The 27,985-nt window shown below is 39.1% G+C and overlaps 4 protein-coding genes across 8 annotated transcripts in view; 3 read left to right on the top strand and 1 right to left on the bottom strand.

Annotated features, from left to right (window-relative positions):
• The first annotated feature begins 1,538 nt into the window (after positions 1-1,538).
• On the top strand, positions 1,539-11,127 carry LOC100741662 (phosphotriesterase-related protein). Of its 2 annotated transcripts, XM_033319998.1 has the most exons (8): positions 1,539-1,927; positions 2,285-2,444; positions 4,043-4,233; positions 4,958-5,110; positions 5,402-5,566; positions 5,996-6,216; positions 10,214-10,246; positions 11,031-11,127. In XM_033319998.1, exons 1-8 carry the CDS (start codon positions 1,897-1,899, stop codon positions 11,061-11,063), a joined length of 987 nt encoding a protein of 328 aa, XP_033175889.1. In that variant the 5' UTR covers positions 1,539-1,896; the 3' UTR covers positions 11,064-11,127. The 2 variants fall into 2 exon arrangements, with proteins under 2 accessions (XP_033175889.1, XP_033175888.1); XM_033319997.1 differs by lacking the exons at positions 10,214-10,246; positions 11,031-11,127 and adding an exon at positions 6,795-7,040 and having other exon boundaries at positions 1,546-1,927.
• LOC100749557 (ras-related protein Rab-32B-like) lies at positions 10,672-14,754 on the top strand. The gene is made up of 4 exons (XM_033320001.1): positions 10,672-11,127; positions 12,092-12,148; positions 12,485-12,729; positions 13,583-14,754. The coding sequence occupies exons 1-4, from the start codon at positions 11,012-11,014 to the stop codon at positions 13,705-13,707; spliced, it is 543 nt and encodes a 180-aa protein (XP_033175892.1). The 5' UTR covers positions 10,672-11,011; the 3' UTR covers positions 13,708-14,754.
• Positions 14,355-27,985, bottom strand: part of LOC100741539 (G-protein coupled receptor moody) — a 16,583-nt gene continuing 2,952 nt past the window's right edge. The window contains exons 1-9 of one of the 3 annotated variants that reach the window (XM_024366660.2): positions 21,928-22,053; positions 20,350-20,488; positions 20,062-20,202; positions 19,702-19,872; positions 18,714-18,841; positions 18,476-18,629; positions 18,120-18,319; positions 16,455-16,643; positions 15,361-15,446 (exon numbers count right to left, since the gene is read on the bottom strand). In XM_024366660.2, the coding sequence (XP_024222428.1) occupies positions 15,361-15,446; positions 16,455-16,643; positions 18,120-18,319; positions 18,476-18,629; positions 18,714-18,841; positions 19,702-19,872; positions 20,062-20,202; positions 20,350-20,465 (1,185 nt within the window). In that variant the 5' untranslated portion in view covers positions 20,466-20,488; positions 21,928-22,053. Of the gene's footprint in view, positions 15,447-16,373; positions 16,644-18,119; positions 18,320-18,475; positions 18,630-18,713; positions 18,842-19,701; positions 19,873-20,061; positions 20,203-20,349; positions 20,489-21,927; positions 22,054-27,985 lie in introns of those variants that run through there. The other 2 variants (XM_003488291.4, XM_024366659.2) reach the window with 2 other exon arrangements.
• LOC100749439 (G-protein coupled receptor moody) overlaps positions 20,392-27,985 on the top strand; it is a 27,147-nt gene continuing 19,553 nt past the window's right edge. Inside the window, exon 1 of one of the 2 annotated variants that reach the window (XM_012383955.3) lies at positions 20,392-20,503. The gene's annotated coding sequence lies outside the window, so the exon portion shown is untranslated. Of the gene's footprint in view, positions 20,504-27,531; positions 27,643-27,985 lie in introns of those variants that run through there. The other variant, XM_024366655.2, reaches the window with a different exon arrangement.

Below are 27,985 nucleotides of genomic sequence, written 5' to 3'. Positions count from 1 at the left end.
AAAATTGTTCAAAACCAAGGGTTCTGTTCGGAGAAGGAACGAAGTTATAAATATGTGTAAATTTATTTGTCGCTTTGTTCCTTTTCTCCAGCTTCTATCTGTGCAAATGATACGAGAAACAATTTGACAAAGAAATATGAATTTTAATATTGAACGAGCGAACACTGTTATATACAGGGTGGTTGGTGAATGGTGGTACAAGCGGAAAGGGGGTGGGGGGTGATTCTACGCGAAAAAGGAAGTCGAAAATGTAGAATAACAATTTTTTTTTTTTTTTAATTTTTCCATCGAGACAACGATCTACAGTGAGATGCGTTATAACGAGACGCGATAAAGTGCACGCGTACCGACCGAAAATTCAAAGTCGATTTTCTCGAAAACGAAGCCTCGAACGAAAAACTTGTATTCTATATTTTCGACTTCTTTTTACGCGTAGAATCACCCCCTTTCCGCTTGTACCACCAGTTACCGACCACCCTGTATAATTATGCGACATCGGTTGAATCATCTAAACAGGAAATTTTTTATCAATTATTATTAGTAAAATTCTCTAAAATATCGTTGCTCGTACGTAAAGAACAAAGTCTGTCGGCTCGGAAACTTTTAAAATGTATTTATCTGTTACTATAAGTTAGACAAAGATACGAATCTTACGAGAATATCGATTGAATTTGTTCTTTTATAATGATATTAGCGAACGTTCTATGCGATGCGAGTGCAGAAATACTGGAAGTTACATTATTGTATAAAAATAACAATTCTGTCTTATAGAGATAATGTATATGTAAAAAAAAAATAAGTAATTAAAATAATTGAAACTAAAGTGGCAGTAGGAATTTGGAAAACGGTAGCTCTACCTAAATAATTAGTCAAATTGTTTATTATATTTTGAGATATAATTTATTAAAGTAATCCAAAGTATGTAACGAATATTATTAATGTAAATGTTTGGATAAAATGAATGATAATAATAAGAAATCTTGTAATTAATCCTCTTTATTTAGATTATAAGACGTTGAACGAACTTGCGAATAAATATTTTTAAGCTCTTAATTTCATTCAACGAAATGCCGAAAAATCCGTTACGACCGAAATACGTTAATTACGTTCCATAACTATAAAATCATCCTAACACAGTGACGTAAGTCGGTAGGTTGCGAATTTTCCTAAAACGACGCGTTTCGCGTTTATCATCCTAAACAACTTATTATATTTTTTATTTACTTTTATATAAAAAATAATTCCGAAAGTCGGAGCAAGTTTAAATTCTCGAAAACCTGACTTATGCCATTATGACCTTCGATCCGACAAACGTTTTCTCATTTGTTATTTTTGTCTCAGATATAAAATGCTCGCGTCTGACCTCGTTACAGTAAAAAGGCTATCTATCGTTTTATCGCCTTTGAAATTTTTTTCCTGTTAATTTAATTTTCCTGTAAATTTCCTGTTAATTTTCCTGTTTTTTTAATTGTTACAGCGAATCTCTTTCGAAAGATAATCCTTGCCCAAGCGATCTAATTTAATCGAAATAAATTTATTCAATCTATCCGATAACCAAAGACTCGCCAAGACCTCGTCGAAGTGTAGAAGGTCATATTTTTACTACGTAACTTACCAGTGTTACAACGCATGTAAACATAAAACGTCAGTGTGTGACAAGTAGAGCAAGGAATTGCACGTTCTCCAGCGTTTCTGTTCGCAAAGATCTCAAGAAGTTGATTGCAAACGGAAAAATAAGATTATTTAGATGTGCGATACTTTCGTTACGTTATACCGTACAAACGCCAATTAATTGTCTTCTCGCTTACTTTGTGTCTGCAGAAATTGTTCGGTGGTCTGTTTGTGATTCTTGAAAATCCGAACACGCAGGAAAACTGGTACATAATCGTGTAAAGCATGGCGCGTGCATCCGATTCTGTGGAAACTGGTAAAGTATACAACGTACTTGCGTTTATTTTCGGAGCTCTTTTAACGAATCGAACGAACGTTATTGGCGAAACTTAATACGCTACGAATTACAATACGATAATAATACGATAAGTTTGATAGTAAAAGGACTAAAATGAAAAAAAATGAATTACACGTATAGATTAGAATTTACGTTTACTATTTAATTACATCAGTTGAGGAGGTGAAATTGTAAAATCGTAGAAGACGATTATCTACAAGTCTATAAGTGGTATCTCGTAATTTTTACATTCTCGTTCGCGGTACTCGTTAACATTTGTCGTTAAGTTATCGTGCGCGTTACAATCGCGTTATTCAACCACGATTTCTTTTCAAGTTCTTGGAAAGAAAGATGCGAACCAGCTTGGAAGGACCCTTACGCACGAACATCTATCGTTGAACTTCGCCACGTTTTACGTACAGCCGCCAGGTCATTTGAAACGGTTTCTCGATGGCAAGATCGAGCTTCGAAACTTCGGAATGTTGAAACAATATCCGTAAGTGCGATAAACGAAGCTCGAAATTCAAACATCGGTAAGCTACATCTTTATTTAATCAAACAGGAATTTCTATCTAAGTTTCATTCGTTCAGACAGTTTATCTCTTTTTCCTTTTTTTGTACGTGGAGAAATCCTCATGGACACAGCAGAGTAGTGTCGGACTCCTACCGATTTGAGGTGGTATGACGTTAAACAGATGACGATGCTCTGATGTTAAACAAACGATAGTTTATTAAGAAACGATTCAACGGACAGAGTCGACAAATAACAATTAACAGATACGATCAACGAACAACCGGTAACGATTAACAACTAACGATTGACACGAAGAATTCAATCGACGCGTTGCTATACAATGTCACCGAGTGTTACGACCGTTCGCGGAGAGACGCGGTCGCGAAGAAAACGCGTCAGCGAGAGGCGTAAATTCTCGCTACGATTCGGTGAATCGACGCCGCGAAGTAGTCGTTCCCCTGTTTCGGTTAAGATAACAGAGGTGGTTGAATGAATATGACACAGTAGTAAGTTATATTTCACCGTTTATTCCACTAACTTATAACGTAGGTAGTTACACTGGTGCGTATGTGCGAGACGAGTGAGTGACTGATCTACGGGTGTGTATACCCGCTCGAAGGATGTAAAATCAGTACTGTCTTGGGAGACGATGATGTGTCGGAGGAAAGCTAAGGATGGGTGTGTCTAGCGCACGGGACCATCGGATTTGTTGGTGCCGATGTTAGTTAAGAGAGTGAGGGAAATAGGCTTCGTCGTTAATTGGTTAAACGAAGGGTCTTAACCGCCCTCGAGAGAAAGTGGGTAGTAGGAGGAAAGTTGCGTACGTGAGAAAAACTAACTTTCCCTTGTCACGCCGTGGTAGACAATAGTCTTTGGAAATTCTTCGGAAACAGACGTTTTTTTGGTTTGAAGGACCTTTTCTAGGAAATCTATGAGATTTATGGAAGGTACTTGAAACTATGGAGGATACGCTGCGAGTATCCGAAGACATCTGGTTGCCATATCGCCCGTGGTGTTTGGTCTGGGCTAGGTAGAGTGTTACGCGACGTAACACCGAGTACTTGTTTATTTCACGGTGCAAGACAGACTGCTGTCCTTTTGTTCCGTGGCCCGTGCCGCCACAGACTAAAACTCCACGATGATCACCCTACGCGTATGACAGCGGTGCTCCAGGAACCTCTTACGAATTAACTTCGTCCTCTTGTTCGAGCCAGTCCTAATAATTCCTCACTATTGAATTTGGCGTTGAGGGGGGCCATTGCCCCTGGCGCTATCGCTCCTTCTGGTCGTGGTCCGTTGGGACGGCGATGGAGCGGCTCTAGGTCGCCTGACTGCCATCCTCCTCCGTCCTCTTATCCTACAAGAGCGAGAGCTTTTCTTTCTCTCCCTTTCTGCTCGCTCGCAGAAGAGGCGGACGGCCTCGTATACCTGTGACCCTCTCAACATCGCTTCTACAATCGCCGAGGGGGTCAAATTCAAATTCCCTTAGCTACGTTCTACGAGAAGTAACAGATCGTAGCTATGGTATCGATTTAAGCGGACGTAGGCAACGATTACAACGATTGCTTTTCTTTTCACAGTTACAGTAGCCCGTATAATTTAATATACAACGATCAATGCACGGAGGACGCTATTCTGGAGGATGTAAGATTGTACAAAGAATTCGGCGGCGGTACTATCGTGGAGAATAGTAATTACGGCTTGCAACGCAACATTCCATTCATGAGAAAAGTCAGCCAAGTGACTGGAATTAACGTCATCGCCGGAACTGGTAACGTACTTTCGCAATTAATCGATGAATACCAGATTCGTCGGTGAAATATTCGGTCGAATACGAACGTCCGAGAGCGCATTTGGATGTAACTTAAAGGATCGTTCGAGACAAATTTCGCTATACGTACGCGAATAGCCACTTTGCCAAGATAGCAGGATGTACAGTGACTGGGAACATCGATCGTACGCCGAGCTACCTTTCACTCGTTGGTCAATTAGCTGTGTTCGACGAGTATACTCGTCGCCGTTTACTTGTTGCGACACGTTCTAAATACGCGCTTTTCGAAGAGATCGCAACAGCTAACTGGTTAACGCGTTAGCGGTACGAATGAACAGGTGTTGGTCGAAGGTGGCGGTGATTTAGTTGGCTGCGTGTCAGCGAATTTGGATTCGAACGATTACTACGCGTTTTGATTCAACGTCAAAATCCAAACATCGTTTCGGTCGAGCTAAAATTTTGTCCCTGCTATTTACATTTTACGGTTTATCGTTGGACGTTCACGTACGTAAGCGAAGCAACTTTCTACGGTAGATGTAACGAGAGGTCAACTAAAGTTCAGAAATTTACGGACACGCGTGGAGCATGGTGACTTTTTCGAAAGGATCGTACGACTGGATACTCTTCGAGCGGATCTCGTATTCGTTTTATTACAACGTCGAATTTGTTTCCTATCTAATTTTGCTAAAATCCTATCTAATTTCCTATTTAATTTTAATAAAAGGTTACTACGTTAGCGCAACTCAAACTAAGGAGGATCTGCTGAAAGAAGACATGTACGATGTGATGCTGAAAGAGATGACTATTGGCTGCGAGGAGTATCCTGATGTAAAAACAGGATTCATAGGAGAAGTTGGAAGCACTTGGCCGATCACGCGTACGTATCTTGCGTTGTATGTTACTCCGAGAAATCCATAAATTCGTAGTTCAATTTTACGCGATTAATTTTACACGATCTCTTTTATGATCTTTGTAGCTTGCGAAAATACCTTTTATTACGTGAAATTAATTTGTACACGAGATATTCCAGACATTCGTTTGTTTCCGGTCTTAAATGATCTCCGAGTTTCGAACGGCGTACCCCTAATCTTTTTGTACGAGCTTTTGTACGAGCGAAGTCGAATACTTCTGATTAATCGTACGAATCGTATTTCGATTTCTCACGTAGCTTTCGAGAAACGGGCTATCCAAGCAACCGGCGAGGTCCAGCAACAATTGAAGTGCCCTGTCAGCTTTCATCCTGGAAGAGATGCCGCGGCACCCTTGGAGATAATGAGAATTTACCAAGAAGCTGGCGGCGATGCGAAAAAGGCGATTCTCTCTCATCTCGATCGTACGTGTAATCATATGCCATTAAACGATACGCGTTGTTCGACGATAGATATCTGTTAAGGTAAAGAAAGGATTCGGAAATACAAATCGTTTACTTTATTTTACACACGACAGCTATACAGATATCTTACACTCTGAAGATCTCGACAACCTTCTTGCACGCACGCTAGTTCTCAACCGAATCCTCCAGATTCTTCTAACATCTGGCAGCAGTCTTTTGTCTCTACCAAGTCTGGACGCCCTCTAACGCTTACACACACATTCACATGTACAGTTGTAAATGTATCATCTACCCAACAATATCGTCACGTTAGGCCAAATATCGATATAAATCTTTTATCGATATAAATCTTCATTTCGTGCATAACGTGGCACGATTGCCGATTGTTTCGTTCTTATTACCTGGTTAACACGATTGGTAAATCGACAGGAACTATACCGAGCCCGGAGGACCTTCTGCAGTTCGCCGACGACGCGAAATGTTACTGCCAGTTCGATCTTTTCGGAAGCGAATGTTCCTTTTACCAGCTAAATCCATCGGTGGATATGATTTCCGACGCGCAACGAATCGATCGTGTGAAATATTTTCGGAATGACCAGAAGCTGGATCGTGTACTCTTGAGTCACGACATTCACACGAAACACAGATTGGTACGTACTTAGACACTGTACCGAATGAATCACGAGACTGCGGACGTTTGTACAATTTCGCGTTCTTATAAATGGAACTGAAGCCGAATATGATAATCGGTACGCTTTGGATATTTTATGTATCGTGTATTTTATATGCTGTACGCCCCGTTGCTTAGGCTGACCCTCTTGCGTTCGTGTAAGGAGGTTTGCCCGCGTGCAGGCACATTTTGGCCGATCTTTAATCGTCAATAATTAAAAAACAAAGCCGAAAACGCAATTTTTTTACTCTTGATTTTCATCTTATTTCGGCTTCGAGAATCATCCTTTAAATTTTCTGACACCTACGATCGAAGACCCTGTATATTCACGTAATAGAATCTCGAATTCCAATTTAAATCTTATCCGATCGATCTTTAAATGTCTTGTTATATATATATTTACGAATTATGTGCGTTTTGTAGATGGACGCACCTTTAAATTTCCAAACGATGCACGAACGTCCGCGGTCTATTTATTAACGATATGATGAAACAAAAGAAATACGAAAAAAACCCATCTCGACTGTTCTAACGAAATTCTTTCATTTTTAAACGAAGATGGAGTTTGGCGGACACGGATTTTCTCATATTTTGAACAACGTCGTGCCAAAAATGACGCTGAAGGGTTTCACTTCCGAAGAAATCGACACGCTGACTATTCACAATCCAAGAACTTGGCTGACCTCTTGAAGCCTTCCAGCGAGAGGTATCGCGAAATCGGAATCAAGGCGAAAGAATATTTGTATATTTCTAAAAAATTATATTTCAAATAAACTTCATGTTGCACATACGAGTTTGCGATAAGACCGATTTCTTATTAAAACGGTTTTAATCAGAGTTTACAAAACGGTTCAACGTTTAAACAGCTTGCATATCGGCGATCTCGATTTCCAGTATGAATCTGAAAATAGATAGAGTTTCTCTGAATTAACAGCGCGATTTGTCAAGTAACGAAACGATAGCCTGTTTGAAAAATATATCGACGAAAATACAACGAAGATACGTGCGAGAAAACGCCGATATCGCGATCTTCTTCGAGTACGTATCTGCAAGCGCACTTGCGTACCAGAAGCAGATTAAACGTTATCAGCCGCTTAGCGATACGGACCATGGATGACATCGAAGCTACGTTAACGTCGCAGTATTATATGTAGTTTAAATATAAATGAGTCGACTTATCCGTGGCAGCGTAGAATCGACGCTGTTCCGAAGCGTCTCGATAAAATCGGCGTGGGCAGCTCGTCCGGCGACAACTGTGCGGTTACTGTCGTACCTTTCGCTAGTAACGTGTCCCACAATTTTTCACGCGACGACTCGAAGTTGTAATTTGTTCGACAACGATGGAACTACGAAAGAACGATGGAACGCACGAAGATCGCGTAAGGAAAGCGCGATAAACCTTGTTTCTCAATTTTCGTTCTTCGCACCTTCGCGTTTCTTACTAAGAGGCGATATTTCGATTTAGAGTTGCGCCAGCCACTTTGTTGTGAAGATCAGCTGTACGAATCTTTTTATTCGCCATTTATTCTCTCGCATTCTTGTCGAGGAAAGAAGGAAGCTAAACGAATACGAAATACGATGTTGTAGCAATTACCGAACACACCTGTTGTATCACCTCCTGTAGACACCTGTGTATTATCATCGAAATAAGAAGCTTATTATTATATGGACATTTTGTAAGAGAAGAGGTCTGTTGACGAAGAGACGCGGTGGCGAGGAAGCGCGTCAACGGGAGTCGTAAGTTCCCGTTACGATTAGATAATCGATGCGACGAAATGATCGGTCTCCTATATTGTTTAGGATAATAGAGGTGATTGAACCGATTATAACACTGAAGCAACAGGTTACAATATACACATTGTTCCAACAACTTTGTAAACATAGATAGTTGTGTTTACTTAAAAGTTACTTCAGTAACTAAGAGTAACAAAAATATTAAGTAAGTAAGAAAGATTGCTTGAGTTAAATAGATGACTGATCCAGGGCTGACAAAGCAGTCAAGACATTGGCCAGCCAACGTATGGAAAATTAGTAAAGAGATGTTGACCGATCTAAGGATGACAAATCGGTGAAGTTCGGCAACGATGCTATCGCAGAGGAAAACTACTGCTAGGTATTGGTCGCTTGCGAATGGAAATGACCGTCGAATATGGGAAAAATTCGACCTTGCCAGTTTTTATCTGGTAGGACGATAATCATAAGGAACGCGTCGATCGAGGGATGGATTTTAGTTTACGTAAGGAGTCACCGGACGTAACAAGGTCCGAGCGTTGGAAACGAAGGGAAACCGAGTGTTTACGAGCACAGGAAAAGGCGATAGCGTGGTCGAACACGATAGATTATAAATCGGGAGGCAAGAGACGTCGTGTGTCGACCCCTTCAGCCACCGAGATCGAGCTTCTCGCTTTCTTTCGTTTGTCAGTTTACCAGCCAAGCTAAATACAATCGTCGGTGGGACCATCGGTCGTGTTTTCGTCGATCTGCAACGAGATACACAACCGTGAAGAGGAGATGAGCACACGGAAGCCGAGGAGAGACTCGGACATTCTGCTGTCCAATTTCGCCCACAAAGAGCTGCTCTTCAAGTTCCTCGTAATCGGTGACTATGGTGTCGGTACGTCGAACACGTTTTAAAATTCCTTTTTGAAAAATCCGCCGTCGTTATCCACTCGTTAGTATCGTCGTAGTTTTATCGTAGTTTTGTTCAAACTTGTCGCGATAATACGCGCATTTTGACAGAGACGGTCGACCCTCCGTTTCGTAGGTTCTCGCGTCCTGGAAATTTGGTTGTTCAATCGTCGTGGTACGTACGATGGTGCTCGTTTTGCGACTGATACAATTTTGTACGTAAATTCAAACGATCCACCGTCCCATGTTCGTGTCCATGACGTTCGGTGTTTCGAGCTCGGCGTAACTCGCATAATCCGATTAACGAGAAAAGCGAGTGGATAATAGCGAGAGTAGGTAAGAAATTATCGATAAGAATTACTTCTCGCGTGCTTCGTTCTTTCTGCTCGTCGAGACAGCCGAAAGTATTTCTGGAATAATGTTGCTATCTGTTAAGCCGGATTTACGATTCCGACCAACGATTTATTGTTTATGCGAGTAACGATAGCGAGTATATGCGGCAGTAACGGATGTGTATCGTTCTCGATCAGCAGACACTTTGACTAGAACGTTGTTTCGAAGCGAGCGAAACGCGTCAACGTAAAAGTACTTCGTCTCCTCCGCATTTCTATTTTCTGCTTAACAGCGGATTACGCAGAAATACGTTCGTTTTATATAAAATTCTCACGTGTATATTCCGACATGTAATTTGAAAATGCTTTATAATGCGATTTAGAGAAGTGCGCAGAAAATTGTTACTACTGGGAAAAATGTTTGATATTCATGAAAAAAACAAAAGAAAAAAAAAGAGATACTTTTGTGCGATCAGTACGAAACGTATCGAGGCGTTTTAATACATTCGATGTTAAACGCCAGTGTTTCGTAGACGTTGCAGACTATTTCTTCGGGTCTGTCAGAACTGCGATGTCTAGGAAACGTCGGCGCAAAATGCAACGTACACGATTGCTGCTGAAAAAACAGTAACGCGAGATTTTATGGTGGAAATTTGAAATTAAAAATGTTTGAAAATGTTGGAATTTTATGTCATTGTTGTTCCTTGGAAACCTGTACTCTTGTAATCTCGCTAGATTAGAATTGAAAGCAAAAAGAAACTTAACGTAAACCTCAAGTTGAATACGACTTGAATACGACTTGAATACGACTTGAATTCAACTTGAACTCAACTTGAACTTTAAGTATAAATAAGCGTGATAAATTTATCTGAGACCTACTTTCTCTGACATATCGTACACAACCTCTAAGAATATTCTAATTCTATCAAAATTCTCAAATTGTAATTTTCCTAGAATTTACTTTTATTCCTTCGATGATCCTTATTTTTTACTTCAAAATTTATTATTGTTTTTCAGGAAAGACGGCATTGGTTAGAAGATACACAGAGGGTAATATAAACATTAGTACATACATTATCGCGTAAAATCCGATTACAGAGAAAATTGTGTGCGGCTTGCGATTTTCTCTTTTCTCAAATTAAAGGAAACTTTCTTTAAAAACGAGTCAAATGCACATTGTGGGTTCAAGGAGTTCGCTTTACAGAAATTTCGATTTAAAGAAACTACGAATTTGTTCGGTCCACGAACGTTTGAAAATGAAATCGTAGGATAGCGATAATTACAAAATTTATTGAAATTGTTTTAAAATTTACCAAACGATCTTTGTATATTCGGTGAATTTGATGTAAAATTATACAAGTGAAAATCTAATTATCAAAGTCTGTGTGTATCAAAGTTATTTTTCGTGCTCTTAATTCGCGCCAGTTAAGCTTCCACATTCCGTGGCTCTTCTTCTCGTGCTTCTTTGATTCTTCTTCGAATTAATTGCAGAAGAAATATAAAAGAACAATGGGATATGCTCCGTAACGTGTGAAGGTTAACGATGATGTTCGTTATCTTCTCATTATTCTCTCGTATCTCTGTAAATAAGCGTAAATAACGTTCTCATTGAAGTATTCGTTATTTTTAACAAGAAAGAAACGTGTTCCTCTTTAACCGATAATATTGTGAATTGTGCATAAGCTTCGTTATAAGTAATTAGTTGGTTATTAACGATCGAGAATAACGTTGCTCGTTATTATGAAATATCTTCGATTTCCTCTGCTTCGCCTTAATACGTAGATTTGTACGTCAGTATTCTTCAATGATTGATCGATGTTTCTCTTTTTTGCAGGAAGGTTTACGTCCAATTATAAGATTACCATAGGCGCTGATTTCGCAATAAAGGCAGTCGACTGGGACCGATTTACTAAAATTAACTTACAATTATGGTATTGCTTTATCAGTTTGTTTGCCTGCTGGTTATTCCGCGTGAAACCGTGTAGCATAAAACACACGAGAAACATATATTCGTTGATCGAAGTTAAATCATCGAGTATCAGAATTAGTCCTTTTACGATTCGATCTTTTCCTCGTTCGAGAAAGAAAATTAGTTTTTTTATTAATTATTACTAATATAAATTGCTATATATTTTTTAATAATTTTGTAAAGAAGATGTTAATTCGGTGGAATCGTCGAAACCATATAGCATGAAAACACACGAGAAACATACAGGGTGGTTGGTAACTGGTGGTACAAGCGGAAAGGGGGTGAAAAAATAAGTCGAAAATATAGAATAAAAATTTTTCGTTCGAGGCTTCGTTTTCGAGAAAATCGACTTTGAATTTTCGGTCGGTACGCGTGCGCTTTATCGCGTCTCGTTATAACGGATCTCACTGTAGATCGTTGTCTCTATGGAAAAATTAAAAAGAAAAAATTCCGCTTGTACCACCAGTTACCAACCACCCTGTATATTCGACGTTTCGAATTTAAATTAATCGAAGTTAAATCATCGTGTATCAGAATTAGTCCTTTTACGATTCAATTCTTTTCTCGTCCGACAAAGGAAATTAGTTTTCTATTAATTATTACTAACATAAATTGCTATATATTTTTTAATATATTTAATATATATAATATAAATTTGCAAAGAAGATACGTTGTACTACAAGTCGAGACCAATTTTACGTATATTTATCGTTAATTAGTAACTTGTAAAAATACAACGACGTTTTCTGATCGTTTGTTAATCGAAAGAAAATCGAGGGAAAGAAATACGACGAATTTCGAAAGATCGGTATTTAAAAACGAGCTTTCCGACCGAGTAATCGAGAGAGATGAAATTCTACAGATAAATATAATTACTATCTCGATACGGAAAATATATTCTTATCATCGTTGATTTCTATTTCTAGGGATGTCGCTGGCCACGAAAGGTTCGGATACATGACCAGAGTTTATTACAAATACGCGTAAGTAATTACTGTAATTATTGAAAATTACAAGCAACGCGTAATTCGCTAACAAAATTATTCATCGGAAGTGCAACGATAATTTCTTTTCATACTATGTTTATAGCTATAAATCCGTGCGATAAAGTCACACGGATAAAATTATTTTAAAAAACCATAAACCATAACAACGTCTAGTTCGGAACGTAGTTCGGAAGAAGAGAAAAATTGAATTAAATTTTGTCGCAGCATTTGATGATTTATTTTTAAACATTGATCCGATTAGGTTATACGGGCTATTTTTAGACCGATAAAATCCTACGATAATACTACGATAATTTTGCGTTTAATTTTCAGCGTAGCTGCAGCTTTGGTGTTCGATATTTCGCGGATAGCCACGTTTCAGTCGATCAAAAAATGGTTGTGCGACCTACGGGAAAAGGTCACGCTCCCAGATGGTTCGGAGATACCAGTCGTCCTATTGGCGAACAAATGTGATATTTCTTGTCCGTCGGTACCAATCGAACAAATTGCCAGGTTCTGCAAAGAGAACAACATTGGTGCCTGGTATGTAACGTCTGCCAAAGAAAATACGAATATCGGTAAGTATGCGACGAATTCTGAATTTCTATTTATTCGTGAAACATTTGAAAGTGCAAGATCTCGCGAGACGTTCAAAGATACCCGAAGCATCTGCTGATACACGAAGTATGCTCGTTAATTGGTAGTCGAGAATAAACCTCTGTTTCGTTCCATAGACACTCGGTCAATTCCATTTCCGCTTACTTTATTTCACTTTTGTATTTTACGGAAATAGGAAACCGCGTGAACAACCGCGGTTTCATAATTAAACGAAGACGCGACGTTTTCGCGGTTTCGTATCGGGCGATCATTAAATAAATCGGCAATTGCTCGTTGCTTCGTTGCTGTACGATTGAAGCAAATTATAAAGGCAATTAGAAAGGTGAATCAGCGTGGCAGAGACAGGGAACGAGGGAGAAAAAGACTGACTGAGGGAATTGGAAAAGAGAGGTTAGAATCTAGACGAGGTTAGGTAAAGATCGATGATTTGTAAGATTGATGATTGCGAAGATGCAAAGGATGATGGACACGTGTAATAGTTGAGAATCAGATGGTAGACGATAGATACGTGGTAGTAAAATAATGGTAAAATTAGGCGATGCGAGCGAGCGAATGGACGTGTGTGGGTGTTCGTGGGATGTTCAAGCGAGAGTGGCGAGGCGAATAGGGAGAACAATTGTAAACGGAATTCCTGTCGTGGCAAGCAGGCTAAAAATAAATTGTACTGCTTAACGATTACTATTTAACAATTGCCATGTTGCTCGTCGTGATATAAATTGCTAAAGCATAGGTAGAGGAAATTTGGTAAGAGGAAATTCTCGTTTGATGATAATACTAATATTTTACTAGCCTAATTTCGTATCTGTGTTTTAGATGTGGCGATGCGTTATCTCGTGGAGAACGTGCTGAAGACCAGAATCGACGTTGATATTCGTGATTCCGTACGATTACGAGATAAATCTGGCATTCGACAAAGGAGCGAATGTTGCAAATTATAATCGCGCGACTATAGTTCGCGTGTTTATCTATACGATTTTAATTTATCCGCGATGCGTATACTTTAATACGTTTATAACGATTAATCGTAATCTGTAGGAGCACGTCAATGGACGTTGACATGTTACAGATGCGCCTAACAATCCGAAAATTTTAATATGCTACAGCGAAATTAAACATGTTTGTTTGAAAATACACGCACGATGAATTTCTAGGGCGACAGAGTTTTTATCTCGGCTAATAACTAACAAGTGAATAATCCTCAAGAGATTACCAATTTTTTACACGTCGGATAATAGTCTTATTTGCATTTTTTACGTGTCGGATAATAGTCTTATTTGTATTGTTTACATGGCGGATAATAATCTTATGTACAACGATGCGAACGTTTGTAAATTGCGGAGAGAAATTACGAATATTTATTTTAGAATGCACGATAAATTTTTAAGGCAGTAGGATCTTCGTTTCGTTTAACATAACTATCGAGCGGATAATTTTATACGGCTCAACTTTTTATATTTCTTCGTATTTATCGTTACATCTGTTGTTAGATAATAATCGCGTATTTTATAAAAATCTGAAACAAACAGTTTTATTTAAGCGTTTCTATGTACGAGATCACACGTCAATGGGTAAAAACAACGAGGAATCGTTTAAATCGATAGATTTATTTGATTTGTACTTTGATAACTCTTCAACATTATTTGCGTTCGTAAATCAACCAAGGGAAATATTATAAATAAATATGAAGCGAATTCGTAACATCGCGAGTTACGAAATGTCTTTAAAATTCGCTATTACATTCTTATCGTATTTTTACATTGTGGTAACAAGAATTAACACGTAACTTCTATGTACAAACATATTCACGTGTTACCTTTGGTAAATATTCAACACTCGTTTCAGTGTGCTACAAAATTAAATATACTTGGTATTCCTTTGCCAAGTTTTACAATATGCAATTTGTCGGTCGACAAATAACGTATCATTTATTATACGATATTGGCCACGTTTTGCTATTATCTAATCTAAATAAATCTAACAACAGCTCTGCTGTGTGTCTTTAGTTTTCCTCTATTCTCTTAGAACTCTGAATAATTACGTATACCGTTCGCAGATCTCTATTTACATTCTCTTCTCTCTCAACGACCATTTTCTTTCTTTCTTCTTCCTCTATAGTTTACTTATATACTTAATCGTAGTAGATACAAGTGTTTCATAGCATTTCAGACGCGAAATTCATTTTAGTCATGGACAAAGATCGCAATTACAATATCGTACAAACGTGTGCAATGTTCGACTTTGCTTTCGACTCGTAGCTTTGTTCTTCGATAAAAACGAGCTACCATTCGATCATTCGACTAGTCTCTATAAGATCTGCTCGAAATATTTATCTTTGTTTTTTAAATTCAGACTTATGTTACGCACTGAGTATACTTCCTCGTTGTTTTTGATCAGCAAGTTAATCGAGTTCCTACTGTATGTGTTTCCATGAATCTTCTCTATCGTTTCTATGCTTTTCCATCTGCCATCGAAATGGATAATAAAAATTCCTATTACAAAACACTCGGAATACTGACATTTTGTCCTCAAGGGTCGATTAATATTCTTTATACGTTTCGCCTTCTCTGGCCAGTTCGATCGCAGAATCAAGCTTATTCCTCGAAACGCGAGTTTCTCACTGGATTCATAGCAATGGAGACCGTCGACACCATCGTCTTACTGAAGTCCTTCGAATAATCTGAAAAAAGAAACATGGTACGAATGCGGATCAATTCGTAATGCTGGTTCTCTTTCGAACGCGTGTTTCGACAAACGATGTTGTGTCGTCTAGCGGCAAGCAGAAAGCTGTTAATGAAGATCAGAGGGAAAATGAATCGCGAGTGTCGTTAGTTCGCTGTAGTTTCTACTCTGCTGTTAGAGGTTAGGTGCGAAGAGGTTAGGTTTAGGACAGAAATGTTAACAAGCTACTAAGATATTTGCTGAATCTACGGAATTAATTGGCGAGAAAACAAACGAGAGGCTGGTGCTAGATGGCGCGTGCAAAACCTTTTATTTCTACGTAAATTCGAGACAGTTGTTGATCTTCCACATTTCCATACTTCATCTAGCGATTATTGTGAAATTATATCGTAGTTTTACGTAAGTTACTTATACGAGTCTACTTATACAAGCTGTTAGTTGATATTGTCCAAAATAACAGGTCATCGCAAGATATAAAGATGATATTGGGATTTGTAGCGGCGCAGGAGTCAAAGGACGACGCGAATCGAGACCGACTCGTGTTGTTGTTTTGCCTCGGGACATTGACACAGCCTTGACGCATGAAACGTAATGACAAATAAACTCCGGAAAGAACAATGTCGACGCTACGTGCAACCGTCGAATGATGACGAATTCAAATTTTCCGATTTCCCCGACCAGTATAAATAAACAGACGCGATCGCGAGAACAGTATCTAACAGTATCTATTAGTTAACAACCAGTTATCAGTTATCAGTTAACAGTATATAGCGACATTTTTTCTCCTGTTAATATTTAGCGGTCATAGGAGACGAAGATGAGATGACAAAGATGAGAAAATACGAGATGAAAAATGAAAGACGTGTGCATGCACGCGTGACCAATTGCGATCTTAGAAAGCAGCGAATTTGTGCCCTTGACTTACGAAGTGAGCGAAGTGTGGTCGCTTAGCTCGCGTTCGGTCAGAGCTTGGTGAGCGTTACCACGCGACGGTGCTCGAAGTTACCTTGGCCGTAGTCCTGCTGTTGATGATGACCAGGTGCGCTGCTCCCATAGGGTGACAGACTCGCCCTTATCCGCGAACATCCTATCACGCCAGCGTACGCTTGTCTGTATTGTTTGTTCATGATCACGTAAATGATCGGGTTCACGCAGGAGGCAAAGTAGAGGAGCAGGTAGCCCAAAATGTGAAATTCTGTGACAAGAAACAGCATGTAACATACGATGCTTTACTTTGTTGTTGTTGTTGCCAGGTGAAAAAAAAAACAAAAACAAATTCGAGATCGTTGTAATTAAATCGTCTTGTAATAAGCTCGAAACAATCCACGAACTACAGACAGTTTGTATAGAGCTTATCCCTCGGACTAATCCCAAAATATTGCGTTTGGTTGTTCCAGAGGTGTCTTTTGCAACAATTTTGCGTCTTTGTACAAACGTGAAACCTAATTTCCTGTCAAACGTTGCGCTCTTTATCTTAATACGACAAAATGGATCGTGTATAATTCAATAAAATAATGTAAAAGAAACGTTACGTCGCGTAACACTCTACCTAGACCAGGCCACACATCGACACCAGATGTCTTCCGATACTTACTGCGTACCTTCAATAGTCTCAAGTGCCCTCCACGAATCTCAGGAATTCCTAGTCGAGGTCCTTCAAACCGAACAAACATCTGTTTTCCGAATCATTTCTAAGACCATTGTCTACTACGGCTTGACGAGGGAAAGTTAGTTTTTCTAACGTACGATGCAACTTTCCTCCTACTAACTATACCTCCTACTTTCTATCGAGGGCGGCTTCCTAGTCCATCAACCTTCGTTTAACCAATTAACAACGAAGCCTATTTCCCTTACTCTCTTAGCCAAAATCGTCACCAACAAATCCGATGGTCCCGTGCGCTAGACACATCCTTAGCTTTCCTCCACCACAGCATCGTCTCCGAACATCACTGATTTTCCATCCTTCGTACAGTCAACATTCTTTGACCGGGAATACATCCGTAGATCAGTCACTCACTCATCTTATACATACGCACCAGCGTAACTGTCTTCTTTACAAGTTGTTAGAATAAACGGTGATATATAACTTACTATACAGTGTTACATTCATTGAACCACCTCTGTTATCTTAACAGGTGAACGACTATTTCGCGGCGTCGATTAACCGAATCGTAACGAGAATTTACGCCTCTCGCTGACGCGTTTTCCTAGCGACCGCGTCAAGAAATATAATATCCGATGTTTGTTCCGATTTTGAAACAACTTGACGAAACAATAAATTTTGCTTAGTACCTCTCCATCGGGTAAATTGTTTCCAAGCTGAGAAACGTTGCCAGAAGTATCTTTAAATAGGCTCGTTGATTTTTAATCAAATATTCAGATATTTGTTGAAATCATACAGAATGAGAAATTCCTTGCGTCGTAGCAGGCAATCGAAGAATAAGTCTGCTTGATTGTCGTGATAAAGGCACGTGTTCGATAGAGTGAGAGGACACCATACAGTTGCCCAAGTTTAAGGAACGATGGCTATCGATTTTATTATTTTTCATATCGTAAAGGTAGAACAATTTTACTAATGGCTCTACGCTGGTCTAAAGGTTTTATATTAATGCACAGTCGTTGGTACTTTAATGTATTGATGGTAAATAGGTAGATTCATGAGACGTATTACCTGGATATCTAACTTCGGCGTCGGAGACTTTAACGATGGTAATTGGAAGGTAACAGGCGACGAAACTGAGGAAAATGGCTAGTACCATTTTTGTGATTCGCCATTCGCTACGCCTCTGTTTGATCTCTCTGGTATCCCTGCCGGGTGTATGCGGCGATTTTATCGTCGGAGACGCGTGCTTTCGCATTCTTGTTTCGGATCTACGAACCAGGAGAGACATTTCAACGTACATCTCTATATATTTCGTGAAATATATCTCGAGCATTTGCGACGCGAATCGAAGCATCGAGAACGTATGGGATATTTTTGAAAATACTCTCTTAATTTATAAATACAGAAGCAAATAAGTTGTTCACCTGTGTACGACCCAGAATATCTTAGTGTAACATCCAACGATTATTACGCAGGGTATCACGAAACCCACCACGAAAAGAAAGGTTTTCGATGAGTAGCCTTTGCTGTCCTTTACGATGGAGCAAGTTTCTAAATTCGGATCGTAGTCGATTCTACCTGAAACGTAAAAGAGCGAATAACAGAAAATAAAATTCTGCCGCTTTTCAAGTTGGCGTGAACCGCGATGCATTTATGTCTTACCCCAAATTCCTAAGAGAGTGGGCACCTGCATCCCATAGGAGAACAACCAACAGAATACGATCATAAAAGCGATCCAATATTTCTTGTAAACTTTGCTGTACAATCCGTGGTGGGCTATCATGATGTATCTAAAATTATCGTAATATCGTAATTACTAATTATAATGATATCGTAATTGATCTTGCGAGATAAATTTTTTCACGTAGAGGTTCTCCGTTACAAATTCTTTGCCCAGTGAAAGTAAAGCCGGAGATTCACCGGAAAATCAGGCTGCAAGCTTTGCCATGTTATACTAGATCACGCTATGTTGTACTATGTCGTAGAATTTATACGATATTTTTTATCTATACAATCACTGTGCAAAAATGTCTAACTAGATCATTTTTTCGCTGTATATTCGATGGCTAAAAGAATTTTAAATGCGAGTGAGACACGTAAAAGAAGATTGTACGATACATAAAAACTCTGTTGTATACAGTCGTGACACAAAGGATATAACCTAACAAACACGAAGATGGTACCCCGCTGGGGTTAGCCACTCATATGATAATCAAACAGCCAAAAAATTCTACCAAATGTCCAAATCGAACAAATTGTGAATGTAAACAACTAAATAAAAAAAAAATAAAAAAATATGCAGTCGTGTAATGTTCTTTAAAGGTCCTTAAAATATCGCTTCTGGAATTTAAAATGAGAAACTTCTTTGACCAGAAACTTTCCTGTGCCACTGTATCTTTTATATATATATTTTGAGTTGAAATTTTGCCACTAGAATCGTGACACCCGTGTCTCCACGCTGTACTAATGAAATTTTCATTTCAGGCTGCCTTGTATAATACGCGCAGTATGGCTACTAATAAAAATGTTCTACGGTAAGCGTACGAATACTTCCGTATGTATCGCGGCAAATATTTGTAAGCTTAGCGCAACGTAGCGTGGTTTGGCTTATCTTTCAGCTGAACCATCGGCTAAAGTACATAATACATACCTGTTGATAGTAATAGCTGCAACGGAGAGGAGACTCACGCCAACGTTTCCATACCTCAAGAAAGGCACGAGAACGCAGAGAAACCGTATATTTACCCAACTTGCATCGATGAATCTGATGGAATCGAACGGAAGTACAAGAAGGCAGAATACGAAGTCTGCCACGCAGAGGCTAGAACAATCAATGAAATTCGACGTGTTGATTTTATAGCAAAAAAATAGCAACGAGTTTTTCGATCAGACATTTTCTTTTCGAATCTTGACTTTGTTCGTAAATGGCGAAACGATATTTGTATCTTAATCATGATCTAATTACGATTTAATTACGACTTTCAAAATCTAGTTCTGTATGTTTGTATACCTTATAATGAAGGCTGCAGCTACGTTGCGAACTTTGGGATACTTGCACAGGGCAATGATCGTCAATAAATTTCCAGCGAGTCCAGTGATCATAATCAGTATCGCGACCACAGCTGCGAACGTCTGCAGCGGTTTAGGGAATCTGTACGTAAAAACGATATAATTTAAAAATTCCCTATTTCCAAGTAGAGCGTTCTTCTTGATTAGGATCCTTTTATCGATCAATTTTTCGTATGTTCAAGAAATGTTGATTTCTACTTTTACGAGTATCGATAACATTCGCAATTACCTCGATACTTCGCCGTCAATTATCGCACTTTCCGTGTTATTCTCCGAAGCGCGCAATAACCATGTGGCCAAGTTATCCATTTTGAAAGGAATTTCGTCTGGTTTCCTGCTGTTCATTCGATTCTGACCACCTCCGAGGCCTGAAAGGAACAGCGGTAAATAAAATAAGACTTCTTAAGTTTTCTAATTAATACTAAGTCTTCTAATTTTAAATAATTCCACGTAGATATAATATTCTGTGATAAACGATAGTGGAGACTAATATTAGTCAGTTAGCTGTTGCGATCTCTTTGAAAAACGTGTACCTAAAATGCGTGGCGAAAAGTAGGCGATGACGAGTATACTCGTCAAGCACGGAGTATGCGTGGTTCCTAGAATATGGAATTGAGTTGTAAACGAGATGACTGTTTTATCTTTTAATTTTATTACCGACAGGGCTTGTCGTGACACAAAATATTCGCACTCCTTCGTGACGAGTATACTCGTCAGAAAGAGCTAACTGGTTGATACGAGATCAACAACGCGAAACGAATACTCCTCTGCGTTTAATATCGCTGCTTGTAACAAGTATCGAGGTAACAATATTATTAGAACGATTCAGCAACATTAATATCAGATCGTCGTGAGTAATAAATGTCGACATGCGACAAGGTCTTGTTTCGGTCATTTTTCAGTTATGTAACATTCGAGATATATTTCATTCGATCTATTATTCCTTTCGTTAGTTCGCTAACGTTCTACTGATTTTTAACGCAATTACGTTCGACTTGTCTCTCGATGCCGAAATGGCAAAGACGCTGGACTTTTATTCTAATAATTTAAATTATATTTTTGAACTAAATTTGAAATTAAATTTAAAAAACTAAAATCTGAGACAAGGAACTCTTAAGACTACGAACAAATACACGTAGAGCGAGTGTGAACAATATCCATAGAGTAACCGATCTAACAGAAACTTTCTGGAGCTTGGTCTATCTGGAACATCTTAACAAACAAAAAAATTGTGTACATCTTCTCAGAGATGTCCAAAATTTCATAAAGCAGGAAAATGATTTTTCGATGTTAAAATAAAACGTTCGAACTATTGATCGGAACGTTTATTTATTCCGCTGATCTGCGATCTCGACGTAGACGAGACTAATTATAAATGATTTACAATTAGCCCTAGTCTATGTGTAATTAGTTGATACATTCGTAAATAATTATATCGTGAATTATAAATATTCGAGACTGCGTTTCCTCTCGTACAATCGTATCTCAGAAAAATCATAAAGTTAGTCAATGGAACTCGGAAGTTGTGAAGTGTCACGAAACGTATCGAGAATGATAACAATAGTGAAAAGATAAGAGACATTTGTGAGGGAATACATTTGTTCATTGAATTTTACAGGCCTGTGAATTTACGCGTTATAAACACAGGGCGACGTGAATTCCCACGAAGAGGAAACCGCGACCTAAACTTGCAGAGTGATGCATTATGCGTGACGTAAAGAGGAAGTTAGGTCGTTGCTTTGAAACAATCTAAACCGAATCGAAACATATTCAATGAAACAGTTTGATTCGATCTGGAATTACTTACGCAACTGTAGTGTTGGAAATTGTTCGATCGATCAATAATTTTAGGCGTCGTGAAAGTTCCAAATAAATCCGTCGTCGTGATTTGCACGCCATCGATCGCCTAAACGCTGCAAATCTTGTAGAGAAAAAAAAAAAAAAAAAAAAAAAATACTCGTAAGAACAAGATTTTGTTACGAAAAATATTTATCTCACGCGTAGTTTAATCTTTCAAAAAAGTTCGAAATATACGCTATATGACGAATATAGATAATAGAATAATAATTATATCAAATAAACAAATATACATATTTACACTTTGTTAAACAATAAATTTGAAATCTGAAAGTTACAGTGGAACGACGAATATCAATGCGATCAAGCTGAATCGTAAACGAATACTGATTAAGCCAAGAGATACGAAATTTACGCGTATGTAAATGTTGATATTTCTTATCGGTGGATGATGCTACAATGATGTAATATAATACGATACAGAGTATTATTCTGAATTTAGTATGGCTTCTACTCATCCGCTAATTATGTACTCTTAAGCTAACTGGGTAAATACTAGTCGATTCATCGTCTGGATGATAATTCCTCTATTTTAGTCTTCGTTCTGTCAAAAATAAATCGTATCGTACTCATATTCGCGATCATTAAATCTCCAACTGAAATCGATTCGTCTTTGACTAGCAATTCTTCATTTTATTTAATTGCTGGCCAAATCAATTTCATTTCAATTCTTCGATGTTTTCTGATTTGAAAAACGACTCGATTTAGCTAACCTCGCTGCGCTCTTTTGGTAATTATCGACCCGATCGTATTTTTCTCGTGTCGAACGGCATCTCGCGTTTGAATGGAATACGAAAGAATACTATTACCGGCACATGTGTACTTTTCATTCCAATTTTACTAGGAAACATTTTCTCCGAAACATTAGAAGCATTTTCGTTTGTCGAAATAAGCGAGTAAGATCGAAGCGTAGAAAATCAACGACAATAGCACGATCAAGGAAAAGATAAATGTTTTTCCTTTTTGTTTCCAACGATGGTAAGTTATTCTTCGACGATCGTTAGGATAAAGGAACTCTGGAGTTTCTAGAGCTAATCGTTACGGATAATCTGCGATCGTTTAGGTAGCTGTATGATACAGATGGGAGGAACGTCGATGATAAAACGTGACCGAAGGACTGTGTTATTATTTATGGGCAGACTGGAAGATTGTCTTTATCCGACGGAAGTAGGTCATCTGGAGGATTTACGAAGGACGATATAAGACGACTGCGAGCAGCGTCATCCTAATTAATTCTTCTCTCTGTGAACGATTATTAGCGTTAAAGGAGGAATGCTATATCCAAATTGCATCGAAATTATGAATTATTCATATTGACAAGGAATTCCTACAATACGATATTTATCTTTAACACATTGTCAGTGGCGTATGAAAGGTTTGTGTCTCACCGCAGTACACGTTTTCTCGGTATATATTCTTTCTTATCTATTTATCCTCGTTTGTCATTTGCGGTCTGTAGTTCGACTTATAATAATTTATATTCACTGTAATGTCGCTGTTATCGTATCCTGTTATGTTCGATGTGTTGCGTGGCGTTTCACTGCGAAGATTCGTTCTATGACTTAACTCGAACTGGATGAGTGTTCCACCAATCGTCCAATATATTTGTAATTTATTTTTTCCTACGAAGAACGCTCTATAAAAAAAAAAAAAAGAAAAAGACATTTTTCGGAAGAAAAATATCGTTGACGATAATCTACAATTTTTGTAAAGTTCTCGATGATGTCACGCAGGTGTACGCGATTAGTCTTCGTCATAGACTTGTCAAAAGACGAGTGATCTACTTGCTGGAATTCATCGTTGCAAGAATACGATGTGAAGGATTGGAATTGGAATTTAGAATTAGAATTAGAATTGGAACTAGAATCAGAATAGTTTTGAAGGAAACGACAGAGATATCGATAAATAAGCTATACGATGTGTTCAAGCTACGTTGGATTTAGTAAACTAGGGTCAAGCTGCGGTGCATTAACCTCGATTGAGATTAATTAAGGGAAATTAACGGACACCCGGTACTAGGCGTCCCCCGTAACAAAAAACTCGTCAAAACTGATGGCAGACATGGGAACCGACGGATGATGTCGTTGTCTCGTTGTCCTACCTCCTTTCTCCACACTGAACCTTTTGTTATCTCTTTGTGCTGGTTACGATCGACTAAATACATCGATTTCGGCCCACAGTCTACTGTATCCGGGCAGCAACATTTTTTATTTGAAAGTGTCTTTTCGAGTGGCGTGGCAGATCGCTGAAGATCGGAAAATGAGGGTCTTTTTTCGCGGGAGCGAACGCTCTTCAAAATTCGTTCTTACAAACATTTGACCGACGATGGTCGGAAATGTAGAAATCCGTGTAAAATCGCGATCGTACGGAGCGATACGCAAGCGGTAAACCGCAAATGCCAATTTTTCCGCTCGTCGCTCTCTGTACGAAGATATAGAAAAGCAAAAAATTATCCAAGCCCGTGCCAATACTCGCACTCGCCACTCAAAGTAGCTCGAGAGTATAAAATTTGATAAAAGATATATTCGGTCAACGAGTAGACCGAAATTTTACTTTTTGAAAAAGTTATTTATTACAAAAGTCCTACGACAACTTTCATTTGCAACGTTTCAAGATGTTGTATGAATTTCATCGTTGAATTTTATTCTTCGCAAGACTGTACAATCTAGGGGTTGATCTTTCGAAAAAATTTGTCTCGCTTCTCGAATACTTTCGTAGTTACAAGCGAGCGCGTAAAGCTGACTGACGCGTTGTTGCGTCACGTCGAAAGGGGAAATCGCCTCTTCTTCTCAGCCTCATCTGCTAGATATTCCGCGCGTAGAGAAACTTGGCGTTGTCGTCGCGTTCCCAGGCTACCGGACGGTCGATGGTATTTCTCGTGTTTCAGCGTGGTACACCTTGACGCGTGACAAAACCGCGTAGAAGACGACACGTCCCTCGTCTTCCATAGAATCCGACTGGCGATCGACTGACGTCACCGAATGATTTCCGAGTTAATCACGCGGCGAATGGCAATGAATGAGTCAAGTTGAGTCACGGTGAAAGTATCTAGAGGTGTCAAGAGGCCGACGAGTCGCGGACCATCGGCACGCATACTGCGCTCATGCAAATCGACTGATTATCTTGTTTATCGACAATGTACTTTTACCTAGGACGATGACTGCCTCCATTCATGGGCAACAACGACGGTCACATTGGATTTGCAATGACTAAAGTGTAGGTGTGAATAAGATACCACTTATCGTTAGATACACACAGGCTGGCTATTTGAATACTCGTAAACACCTAGTATAAACGTTGTATCTATATTATTCGTGAAATTCATGAAATTCATTTTTCAGGATATACAGGGTGCAGTTGAACGACACGTTCTATTGGGTTGGCAACCGAGTGAGTGACATTAGATGGTAATGACAAAATCTGTAATCACTTGGTTGCCAACACAATATAAACCGTGCCGCGGTAAAATCGTGCAACTGCGATTAACAGGCCCTTTGGCCGCATACAGGCGAGCGTCGCTCCTTTGACTTCTTCGGACCCCTTTCTGTAACGACCGTCACCTCCGCGTACAGTAGCTCCAGGAAGTTTTCCAACGCTTTCCCAACCACATCACGGAACGTTATTTCTATTCTTTTTTATTTTTTATTTTTACGTTTGGTAAATCTGTCTAACTTTATTACTAAATAATTATTAAGTGACACGTGGATGGCTACACTCAGCGGCAAAGCATCTTCCAGTTTGGAGTTAGGTTGGAATTACATTTCGTCAACGTTGTCGTAACGAGACTGTCGCGATTATCGTAGTAAGTTTGCAATCAATTCATAGAAGTTGCACGAGTATTTTCGCAGCGATTTTAACCTACAATTAGCGTTTTGACGATGGTCTCACTACTATAACGCGGTAGAAACTTTCAAAACTGTTGGAACGATCACTTTTCTGACCCAAAATTTCAATTTATTCGAGCACACGTTGACAACAATTGTCAGATTCCTTGAACATCTATGAGTTTCGTACCATAATTTTCGGCAATTCGTAGAGTTTGTTCGACAGAGATTGCATGGAATTCTTTTTTTGGAACCATTTTTCGAATGCCGCTAATGCTTCGACACGAGAACGCATCTCACGTTCGTTAGAACGCTATTAGCTTTGAACTAGGCTGCTCTTATTACAACGAGATTTCGATGGATCGAACAAAGCGAAGAATACACAAGAACATGGCGAACGATCGACTGTACGCAAATACTTCGACGTTCGCGTTGCGTAATATCGCCGATAAATATTTTCCAATTTCGATGTATCATTTTTAAATTCGTTTCAAATTTTAGGTTGAATTTTAAAGTTGTGATAACTTGGCTCGTCCGGGTGCTGAACGAGCTTGCGAAATGTCCGTAATTTAATGGAAAAACGAGAATCTAATGGTCAGCTTTGGGGTTAAGAAACAGGTATCAAACCATAGCAACGTCTAATGAACTATAGCGATGACGATAAACCGTACGAAGACTACGGACGGATATAAATAATTTAATTTCGACTTACTGTTTTAGGAACAATGTTTACCCGGTTTTATTCGCGTGGGTGAGCTTTCCCTGAACTCGAGTGCACGTGTGCACAGCGTTCACATGTTGCTGTCGAAATACGAGCGACTGTAAATTTCAATCTGCATACTGTACTAGTGCTTTAACAGCATTAACGCTAAGAATACGATCAGTGTCACAATAACGCGCAGCCATTGTTTCGTTCTCTGGTTTCCTTCGCCACGATCGCGTTTACCGTTCCTTGACTTTGAACCTCTATCTCTTGGAACACACTTTTTAACATTTTTCTTCATCTTTCGAAAAACTTTTTAAAAATTTCTAACATTCTTTCGTGTTCAGTTCTCTTCGATTTCTATATTTTCTTCTAAATTCACGAAGATAGTCGCGTATACCGTAGAGAAGCTATCTTTGTAGAAAGAAACGAGAGGAAAGTTTGGAAAATATCGTAGAGAAGACTGCGGATTTTTATACGTTTTTAGGAGACTTCAAAATTGCATCGAGTCCACGTACGAAGAAACATAGAAAATATTTGAAATGTATGTACCATCTTCTACGATTCTGGGTATCCTGTTAGCAATTAAATGATCGCAGATTTTGTCGTTAGGTGGTAACTTAGTTGCCAATCCAATGAAACAGACAAACTGGAAGACGCTTTCCCGCTGAGCGTAGCCATCCACGTGCCATTTAATAATTATTTAGTAACAAAGTTAGACAAATTTACCAAACGTCCAGCTGGACAAATCGCAAAGTGCAAATTAAAAATAAAAAAGAATAGAAATAATGTTCCGTGGTGTGGTTGGAAATCGTTGGAAAACTTCCTGCAGCCACTGTACGCGGAGGCGACGGTCGTCACAGAAAGGGGCCCGAAGAAGTCAAAGGAGCGACGCTCCTGGGCCTGTTAATCGCAGTTGCACGATTTTACCGCGACACGGTTTATATCGTGTTGGCAACCAAGTAATTACAGATTTTGTCATTACCACCTAATGACTTAGGTCACTTAGCCTAATGACTTAGCAATCACTTAGTTGCCAACCCAATACTTCGTGACACGTCGATAGTGGCAAGAGGAGCTAAAGCGTTGGCTGTCGTCCAGAACGCAGCAGTCCATCACTTCCATTCACGTTACGCAGGTAAACGCGCCTCGTCGATGTACAATATGTAGAATTTGAACGATCGTGTATTTCACTTGCCTCTGTTACAAACGTGAAACGTTTCGACGAACGATTTGGAAGGTTTCACCGTGACTCGTTTTTCTTCTTACAGTGAAATTTCGTTGGCGCGCTACGAAGCAGCCAAAGCCCGATGACGATGACGCACAAGAGCAAAGGGTTAATGTATCGAGATCGGGAGAACGAGGCGCGGGTTGGAAAATGGGACAGACGGACTGCCGCAATTGAGGATTCACGTTAGTTTCCGAGAATTCTAGATTGCCTTTAATTAATCGCTATCGCGTTGTTAAGCAGACTACGAGTT

The sequence above is a fragment of the Bombus impatiens genome, unplaced genomic scaffold (assembly GCF_000188095.3).
Source record: "Bombus impatiens unplaced genomic scaffold, BIMP_2.2 scf_0225, whole genome shotgun sequence".
Lineage (NCBI taxonomy): Eukaryota > Metazoa > Arthropoda > Insecta > Hymenoptera > Apidae > Bombus > Bombus impatiens.
Note: the sequence above shows the minus strand (reverse complement) of the source record. Positions and strands in the feature narration are given on the sequence as shown.